Genomic DNA, 9960 nt, shown 5'->3' with positions numbered 1-9960 from the left:
ATCTATCCTATATATCCCTTTTCTAAACCCTATTTTCCCCATCAGCCACCTCCTCCCAAGCCCCTCCAATTTTTGTTTCTTACGAAAATGATATTAGGTTACATTTTGTTTCTCTCCTTTCTCTCTCAGATTTCAGAAAAACCTTCATAGACGGCGAAGAGAACTGAAACCGAAACCTTCTCAGATTTCAGAAGTAAGAGATATGAAGGATTTGAATTTGTTTCTGAGGTAATTCAATATGCAATTTCATTCCCCCTTTTTGGATCTTTTTCGCGTCAATTTTAATCTAGGTTTGAGCTTTTTTCTTACAGATTATCACCAGCCGTAATGAAGGATTTGAATCTGTTTCTGAGGTAATATGAAGAATTTGAATCTATTTCTGAGGTAATGCTATTTGGCTACATTTTAGTGTTTCTGAATATAAACCAGCTAAAAAAACCACAAAGTTCTAAGAGTTTTGGTAATGCGATACATTTTTTGTTTCGTCATTCATTTGTACTTCTTAAGGGAGAGAGGAATACTAGAGCATTAGAGATTTGGAGAAATACTTTAATTGATGTTTGATTCGTTGTTAGTTCATGTCTCTCTGGAAAGTGTCAAGCTAAAGAAAAAGAAGAAACACAAGAGAACAGAAAGGCCCAGGTTGATAATTCTTTTGATATTTTTTTCCAGCACCATTTGTTACATAAATGTGCCATATTCAGATATTCCAATCTTGTAGATGGTAGCAAAACTACATGGAATACTGAGACCATTTCTACTTCAGAGAATGAAATCTAATGTCGAGCTAATGCTCCCTCGGAAGAAAGAAATCATAATAGGTTATGATTGAAGGTAGCATTGTTTTTAGTCTAATTGTTATAGATAGATTCTATAACCTGTGCATCAACCTCTCTTGTTTTCATAAATATTATTTATATATTTAGATATATATCTCCGCCCAAATCCCTCCCCTCTCGCCCAAATCTCTCTCGCTCTTGCTCATAAAGGCCAAATACCTCCCCTCTCGCTCTCGCTCTCGCTCTCGCTCCCCCTCTCCCTCTCCCTCATCCCTCCACTCTCGCCACTCTCGCTCTCGCTCTCGCCACTCTCACTCTCGCTCTCGCCGCTCTCGCCCTCGCCCTCACCACTCTCGCCCTCGCCCTCGCCCTCGCCGCCCTCGCTGCCCTTGCCGCTCTCGCTGCCCTCGCCGCCCTCGCTCATACCGCCACCCTCGCTCATACCGCCACCCTCACCACTCTCGCTCATACCGCCACTCTCGCTCTCGCACATAAAGTCCCCTCTCGCTTTATGTTTATTGTGTGGTGATTTAACGTTTGGTGATTGATCCTTGTTAACAAGAATTATTGGTACAGGAAGTTCACTTTGGGAAATTGATAGTCTTCGACACCATTATTGTCCTCCTGTTTCAAGGTATGCAGTTTAATATTCAGAAACTTCTGTTGCTTTGGATTTCATACTGAAAACTAGTCCTTATGTTCTTGTAGGTTAGTTTTATGCCTAGTATCCCCGTACAATCAAGTGTGTGAAGTGTTCAAGAGAGAGCTTAGAATGACACCGGATAAGGTATATTTACTTGGCTAAACCTGTTTCATATAATCAGATTATGGATTCATTCTGTTGAATGGAGATTACTTTTGCAATCTGACAGAAGCTGGTTATCTTGATTGTGTTACTGTTACATATGAGTTGGCACTTTTGTTTTTTGTATTCTGATCACATTATAGCACGTTTCAATGAGCGTGACAGATTGAAGTTTCATTAACATTTGGCCTTTCATATGATTATATAAATGTGGTTATGGTTATAATATTAATTTTTCTCCTTGGATCAGAGTCTGCCTGAGGTTAAATTCTTAATCTCAGGCACATTACTTGTTAAGTTGAAGTTAAATTCTAAATCTTTCCAATTCTTCTGTAGTTGCTGGATGAGCTGAAGAAGAAGAATCATGATAATGAAGTCTATATTAACAACGTATATTACATCTCTTAATCTCTCAAACCCTCCCAAATTTGTAGACAAATAAAATTGTGTTGCCCTTACACGGAAGATTCTGTGGCCCTTGTAAAATCATAATCTTTGTATTACTTGTAATTTGTGTTTTCAAGGCTTGAATTATTGTACGCCTTTTAAACTATAATTCTATAGAAAAATTTGTGGATTAAATGTAATAGATTTACAATTCATACATGAATAATGTCATAGCTATAGTGTTCGATGATGATGTGTCATGTTATACTTTTTTACCGAAAAAATGGATTTTGGCAAGGGAACTTTAAAAAACGACAATAATTGATAATTATAAAACGGACAGATTCGGGCTTCAATATCGGTTAAGAATCCAAAAAAAAGAAAAAAAAATAGGCTTTAATATCGGTTGCAACCGAGAAGCTTTAATCACTAAAGACCTTCAATGTCGGTTGCAACCGACAAGCTTTAATCACTAAAGACCTTCAATGTCGGTTGCAACCGACAAGCTTTAATCACTAAAGTCCTTCAATGTCGGTTGCAACTGACATTAAAGGCTGTGTTATTGGTGTTATTGAAGCCCTTTAATGTCGGTTTAAAACCGACATTAAAGCCCGAATTTCTTCTAGTGATAGTAAACAGTCATTATAAAGAAAAGTGACTATTTTTGTGGTTCAGTCTATATGCAAACTCATTGCATAGGATGCCCCCACTCACATGTCTCTACATGAACGATTTATGGATCACATTGTTTGTAGCATTTTACAACTTCTTATAACAACTACAGAGTGGGCTGTATCCAATAGTGTTACCAGGATGAGATATCCAATTTCATCCCTATACTTATTAGACCATTTAGGCTATATACTGTCAACTTGATCCTGTTTATGTCACTACATAAAGTTACAGTATTCAGACTATAGCCATGAATATGTTTATTGGATTTTCATAATAAGATGCAAAATCAACAAATCATTATTATGGATAAATAGAATCACATGTCTTAGCATGAATGATTTGTGGATCACATTGTTTGTAGCACTTTACAACTTCTTGTAACAATGACAGAGTGGGCGTATCCAATAGTGTTACCAGGATGAGATATCCAATTTTATCCATATACTTATTAGACCATTTAGGCTATATACTGTAAACTTGATCCTGTTTATGTCACTACATAAAGTTACAGTATTTAGACTATAGCCATGGATATGTTTATTGGATTTTTATAATAAGATGCAAAATCAACAAATCATTATTATTGATAAATAGAATGTTTAACACGAACTGCGAGTTCTAGGACATTTCCAACATTTTCATCATGACTGTTGGATTGAATAAAATTAGTTCGGTCCAATTTATTATTATTATTTATGCTAAAGTCCAATTGAGCAAAAAAGAAAGCTTAAATTAGCTCAAATGCCCCACCGGCCACTTTCGCTCCTCTACCATATTCATAGATTCATTCTTTGGAAGTTAGGAACGTGACTCGATAGCGCAGGCATAAGACCTTTGAATGCAACCCAAATTCAATTAGTTGGGCCCAGGAGTCAAGTCCATGGACCAAGCAAGCTGATACCCACAAAGCCCACATGAGAACTCTAAGTTCTCTTGGTGAGAAAATTCTACACTCTTAGAGAGTCTAGAGAGAATCTCTCAACAATCAGAAGACTCCCATACTTGCACACTCCTTGAAGACATAAGTCTCCTGAAGATATAAAAATTATTCTAAGACTTTAACATAAAGAACATCACGTGCTCCACTCCCTAAGTCAAGCGTATGCATTCAATTGAGAGAGAATCAAAGGATCAAATACTAGAGATTGAACCATATCGGCATCAAATCTACATCAATATAAATTCAATTCCACGAAACATGTTTTTTTCGAAATCTTGTGCTAACAATAATAATAAAATATTCATTTTTATTATCATGGTTAGAGAAAAACACATTTCCCCTTCCTCCCCTTCCTTTATCTAGCTTTGACCTCAATGTTGGGATGAGGTATACACTGATTTGATATGCTTGCTACACAAACTCTAATGCTCAAGTTAGATTAAAGTTTAAAGAATGTGCCAAGCTTTTGGAGAATTACAATTTGGTAAGAGATCATGAATCAATCTCAATAACTCAATGAAACTCTTATCTCTCCATCCAAATTTAACTTTCAAATTATATAATCTCACCAATGTAGATATTTTGAGAAAATTCTTACCGTTTGAGTAGAATGGTTTTTTGACATCATCTAAAAGTTCAAAATTTTTGGATTTGTCGCTAAAATAATTGTATGCGGCCTCAAATATTCCTACTGTGTCATTAATTTTTTTTTTTGGATCTCTTACTATATTCACATTTAGAGTCTTTACACCGATCACACACTTCAAACAAGGACAACTCATGACAATTAACATATTTGATTATTGTAGTCTATTTTCAATAAACATCTCAACTAATAAACCATACTCTATTGATATTCTACAGTTTTTTCATTCAAAACTTATCCAGAATGGTATAATATGTGACTTATTCTACCAAAAAGACAACAATAACAAAGAACAATGGTTACTTAAGATTGCGAACTTATTAATTAGGTATTTTTTTTAGGGAAGAATATAATTGAAAATAGACTATGATTGTGAGCAATTGGTTACATAACTGAACTATCATGGAGTTCATTATTCACCCAAGTTCATGACAAAGGCCAACATCATAATATTTTGGACACTAACCATCAAAGTTGGGGGTGTGGTTTAAAACTAACGAAGAGTTTTGAAACTTGTTGATAAAATGAAGTTACAAGCCACATCATTCATATACAAGCACCTCACAAGACGAGGACAAAAAACCTTTGAAAGAAGTTTCTTAGAAACATGAGAGCAACATACAAAATGAATTCAATCATACCTACAATATCCTAAAACAAACGAGACTAAATAAAAGTGGATAACAATTTAGTCGATCTAAGCTACTCTAATGAACTTATACCAAATTTAAAAGAAAAACTTCTCCACGAATACAATAAATAGATTTAAATAACTCAAAATTAAGAAATAAAAAAAAAAAACACTTTGAAGCAAATAAATGACTAAAATATGAAAATGGAAGTAGAATCTAAGAAGATTCTACTCAGATTTGAATAATTCACGAAGAACGACGGCTAAATTCGTTCGAAACTAAACAATCCATGAAAAATGACGAGACTAAACCCATGAAGGAGGGGTGGCAGTGAGTAGGGGTTACGTTGAGAGAGGCACCAAGCCAATTGAGAGAGATCTAGATAAATAAGTCAAACTAGAAATCAAATCCAGAGGGTGGCACTTGATACTCAATCCATTGTAATGAAACTTGATACCGTACATTTACGATTTTACATGTTCTAAAAATTATGTAATAAAATCCTAATTGAGAGTGCAAATTGATTTATTTATGAAAATTTAAGAATTTAATCGATAAAATTATAAGTCATACAAAGTTTATCCAAATAAAACGTAATGAAGAGTACACTACATGAAACCTGGACTTCGATGGGTTGAAAAAAAACATGTCAATTTCTTAAAAAGAAAACGGATCTTTAATGTCAGTTTTAAATTGATATTGTAGGTATACCTATAATGTCGGTTTAAAATCGACATTAAAGATCTGCCTTTTTTTTTTTTTTTTCTTCGTTTCAGCATTCCTTCACACCATCCCGTTTGCTCGCCGGCCACTGCTCATCTGTCTACCTCCAGCCAGACGCCGTCGGCTGTAGTCGTCCATCATTGGCGAGGCTTCTCTTCTTCAATCTCTCTCTAACATCTTTTCCTCTCTCACAAATCTTATATTTGTCCAGATCTGGTAGTCGGCTGTGGCACCACCATCAGGTCCCCGTCAGTCGTGGGTTGTTGCCGTCGCCGTCAGTCTTGCCTTCGCCGTCTTTGTGGGTTTTCGCCGGAGTTTCTGTTGGGTAAGGATTTGGTTATATATATATATATGAAAGATTAGATTTTGGAAGAAAATAAATTAAATCTCTCATCCTCACCCGTACAAACCCCCACTCACAATCTTCTTCTTTATTTTCCTATTTTCGCGTTTCCCCCTCCCTCCCTGAGCTCTCTCAATATTTCTAGACGCCACCTCTCTCAATCTTGCTGCGCCACCACCTTTCTCGACTTCATCTCTTTCAACCCTATCACTATGTCGCCACATAGTGAAAACTATGTAATTTCGTTCTCAGGTAGATTATCGAGATTTGCGGATGAGATTGCAAGGGAAGAGAAGGCTCAAGTGTTTGTGATTCGAATAGATGCTTGGACTCGAGGAGTGTGAGGGAAGCATTTGAAGGTGTATTGTCACTGGGATTTGTAGAGGTTTTAATTTACGATGCAAATCAACAAATTTGAAGGCAAACCACAAAATTTATCGATGTTTGTATCGATTTATTTGAGAAATATTTGGCTGTTTCTTCAGTGGGTGCTTTCCATTGCTCCCAACAGGTACACACACATTTTCATTTCCTTCATTTTTCCCAGAAAATCAAACAAAAAGGGGATTTAGAACAACAATTTATTTTGGAAAATTGTAGGTTATTCCAGGGATGGTGGAAAGAGGAAGATGTACGATTCTCTTTACAGGCTGCTCAGCTTCTCTAAATGGCGTTGTTGGTTTCTCTGACCTATATGAGTTTTGCATGCTAAAGGTTTTCTATGTTTCTGTTGAGATTTACTGTCTTTTTAGCTGAGAGAGGATATTTTGTACATCATAAGACCTCTACAACCAAATAAATTTGGCAAAACCCTGGGATAATAATTGTAAAATTTGTTTTTGATTTAGGACAGGCTGTGGAAAATTTGCATTAAGGGCATTGTCTTAGTGCTTGGCGAGAGAGCTTTAACCCCTTGGAATACACGTCGCTCATATCATCATTGATGGTCTCATTGGCCCACCAAGGTTTTCATTAGAAATTAGTCTTCATTAGAATACACCAAGAGTTTCCTATTTCTCTCAATTTTTCGTTTGGCTAGTAGACATGTTTATTTCCTGAAATGATCCTCCACTTATCAGGTATTAGACACTCATTAGAAAGCTCTAGCTCTCTCTATTTTATCAATGAAAAGTATTGTTTCCATTTAGGAAAGAAAAAAACACACATCCCCTAATTTCGTTAGTTAATTTTGCCTTTAAAACCTATGTGTCTAGCATTTGAAAGCTTCATAAAAAATCTGAATGGGGGATCAACATAGTTAATTTTGCCTCTGCTTTTTGCAACACTTGCTTTGCTCATTTCTTGTCCATCTAGTCATAGCCATTTAAATTGTTTGTCTCATGATTTTCTATGCTCTAGTTTGATGTTAAATTTTTGTATCTGAGTGCGAGGATCAAGTTTTGGAGTTTCATATTGCATTTTTGAGATTCATGTTTCAGTATTCTAGTTGCTAGTTGGGTTGCTGCCATTTTTTGATAGTCTAACCATATCACAATAGGAAAAAGACACTTAAGAAAAATATTTACATATTTAAAGTTAAGTTTGTTATGTGACATCATTGATCAAGTCACAAGACTATTTTAGTGCAGCCTAGCTAACAGTCAAGTATTACTCTTTCACTAATATATGACGTTTTGTATTTTGGGAAATGCTGGACGTATTATACTTGACCATGGGTCAATCTCAACAATCACATGCAAGCTTGGTTAATTTTATTGCAAGTTCAGTTCTATTTTATGTCTAAGCTGTCAATCCATTCAGTGAACTTGAAGATTTGGTGCATCCATTACCTATGCGATATGCTGAATTAAAGTGAATATGAAATAATTTGCATCTATTTTTAGTTGCAATCGTCCTCATAATTTAACAAAATGGTTCTTTTGTAACACCCTCATCCTTAAGGGATACCTTTAGAGGTAGAGAGTAACTTGGAGTACAAGCCTTGAGAGGAGAAGTTTTGCTAAGTCTCTAAACTATGCTTTAGAATAAGAAAAATTTCTAAGTGTTGGAGGCATAGAAGTTTGGGAGCTCAAAATTTGGCTACGTGTCCAAACTATGCTATGAGAGTAAGAGTTGAGTCCATAGCATAGGAAAGAGGAAGAACTTAGATGCATAGGGGCATAGTAAACACATCCTAAGGGAGTTTTTGACAACTTTGGATGGTTAAGGAAAGAAGGAAACTATGCTATGAGGGGACTTGAGTGAACTATGCATTGGACAACTAGGTGGGCGCGTGGGATACCCTCATGGACGCATAGAGAGAGCTTGGTGAACACATAGGGCACTTGGAAGGAGAAAATTGGCCAAGTGTTGGAGAACATGAGGCACCACAAGAGGAGAAACCCTAAAGAGGGAAGGGTGAGACACATGGATGAATCAATTGGCACATCCAAAGCCATATGGGTGCATCCTTGGAAAGGAAAGTAAGATGAAGAGAACATAAGGCTAAGTCCTTGAGTATGAAAGGTAGACTATGCATAGAAAGAGAAAATAGAAGTCAAAGGAGAAAGGAAGAAGAGGAAGAGTTGGCGCATAGGGCAATGATGGGTGCATGAAAACTAGGTTGGCGCATGGGAGGACTTATGCATTCCATTAGGACTCTAGGAGGAGCAAGATGAAAGCAGACAAACCCTTGGGAGAGAGTTACACCAAGGAAAACCTAAAACCCTAGATGGACACAAGGTTGAGGAAGATGCACGCATATTTGAGGAACATGGGCGCATGCTTGTGGTTAGAGACTCAAGAGGAAGCTATGAGTTGAGCTAAGGGCTGAGTTGAGAAACCAGACAACCAAAACTAAGGGAGCATGCGTTGGGAATATCACCATGAATGCATGGGGGAGGTGTTGGTGTTAGAACCAAAGTACACGTACCGGAAGCACAACGGATCAATAAGTATTCTAATTCATTAATTTTGGCTATAAATTAAGCATGCTCATAAACTAATAAGAGGATTTCATGACATACCTTTGTGGAATCACTTGAATCTCAATTCCAGCTACAAATCTTCTCCAAATCGACTTGTGAACCACCTCAAGGTCTTCCCTACTATTCTCTTGGTGCCTTAGATTGAGTTGTGGGACTCAAAATAAGCTTGAATAAAGAGAATTTGGAGAAGAAGACACTGCTGCACCAAGGAAGAAGACCTTCTTCAACCTTAAGTTCTTTAACAAAAACTTATCAATTGCATCAGTTGCATGCTCGATTACATAGGAAGCGTTTTGGAGCTGTTTCTTGTTGGTTTTTGTAATAATTAGGCCTTTGTTTGCTTGAAAATGCCAAAATTAAAACCAAATCAATATGTGTTTAGTTATTTATACAAGTGATGTATGTTATAATTAAATAAATCTTGTATGTGCATAAAGTATGTCATGTAGATTTAAAATCCCACCATAGGAAGCATGTCACATGCATTGAAAGTACGTTATAAAATGTTATAATATATAGTATGCATGTTTAGGGTTTCTTTTATTTAATATAAATGTTATATTAAATATTGAATACATTTGATGATTGTTGTGGATGTTTAGCATGTCTAAAATTTTTTAAGTTGTTATAAAATTGGGTTAGACATTTAAAATCCATAACAAAGAACAGTTGCATGCTCACGTAGGTTAATAACCACTTGTTTTAATAGTTAAAATAGGTCGTTAAACTTGTAAAACTAAGGTTACAAACTCAACTGGTATATAATCCTATCTAAGGCTTGAGGTATTTAAGTTGATGATCTACGGAACACCTCCTGCCTGGGGATTATGGTCGAATAATTGAGCGTTGTTAACTGGTTTTATGAGCAATACGTGAGCGATGTAAGGTTTTAAAACTGGTTTATCACATAGACATTGTAGGTTAAATCCAAATATAAACGTTATATATGGATAAACACCTAGACTTAGGTTGTTTAATTAGCCGGAACAAGTCTAAGAAAATATATACCCCGTTTAATGTTAGAATACTTCAGTAGGAGTTTAATAGCATATATGATATGCTATTAGAACACTTCAGTGACAAAAATTAATAACGTATATGAT

The 9960-nt window shown here is 36.0% G+C and overlaps 1 protein-coding gene and 2 long non-coding RNA genes across 4 annotated transcripts; 2 read left to right on the top strand and 1 right to left on the bottom strand.

Moving 5' to 3' along the window:
• On the top strand, positions 1 to 2203 carry LOC120068899 (chromatin remodeling protein DDM1-like). Of its 2 annotated transcripts, none has more exons than XR_016525435.1 (7): positions 1 to 228; positions 312 to 384; positions 576 to 642; positions 722 to 834; positions 1356 to 1413; positions 1488 to 1566; positions 1921 to 2203. XR_016525435.1 is itself a non-coding variant. In XM_090308579.1 (7 exons), exons 1-4 carry the CDS (start codon positions 203 to 205, stop codon positions 830 to 832), a joined length of 246 nt encoding a protein of 81 aa, XP_090164705.1. In that variant the 5' UTR covers positions 1 to 202; the 3' UTR covers positions 833 to 834; positions 1356 to 1413; positions 1488 to 1566; positions 1921 to 2201. The 2 variants fall into 2 exon arrangements, 1 of the variants encoding a protein (XP_090164705.1); XM_090308579.1 differs by having other exon boundaries at positions 312 to 353; positions 1921 to 2201.
• Positions 2204 to 5371: 3168 nt separating this feature from the next.
• On the bottom strand, positions 5372 to 6188 carry LOC150031846 (uncharacterized). Its single transcript, XR_016525111.1, has 2 exons — positions 5988 to 6188; positions 5372 to 5905 (listed from the first exon to the last, which is right to left on the bottom strand). It is a non-coding gene; the product is annotated as an uncharacterized LOC150031846 (long non-coding RNA).
• On the top strand, positions 5774 to 6925 carry LOC120068898 (uncharacterized). The gene is made up of 4 exons (XR_005479390.2): positions 5774 to 5912; positions 6183 to 6441; positions 6531 to 6644; positions 6784 to 6925. It is a non-coding gene; the product is annotated as an uncharacterized LOC120068898 (long non-coding RNA).
• The last annotated feature ends 3035 nt before the right edge of the window (positions 6926 to 9960 follow it).

This window comes from Benincasa hispida, chromosome 12, assembly GCF_027475165.1.
Source record: "Benincasa hispida cultivar pf3 chromosome 12, pf3_genome.v1.1, whole genome shotgun sequence".
Classification (NCBI taxonomy): domain Eukaryota; kingdom Viridiplantae; phylum Streptophyta; class Magnoliopsida; order Cucurbitales; family Cucurbitaceae; genus Benincasa; species Benincasa hispida.
The sequence above is the reverse complement of the archived record's forward strand: the minus strand, read 5'-3'. Positions and strand labels throughout refer to the sequence as shown.

Coding starts and splice junctions, on each gene's coding strand:
- LOC120068899 (XM_090308579.1), top strand. CDS start 203: ATGAAGGATTTGAATTTGTTTCTGAG. Junction 354..575: donor GATTTGAATCTGTTTCTGAG/GTAATATGAAGA, acceptor ATTCGTTGTTAG/TTCATGTCTCTCTGGAAAGT. Junction 643..721: donor AAGAGAACAGAAAGGCCCAG/GTTGATAATTCT, acceptor CCAATCTTGTAG/ATGGTAGCAAAACTACATGG.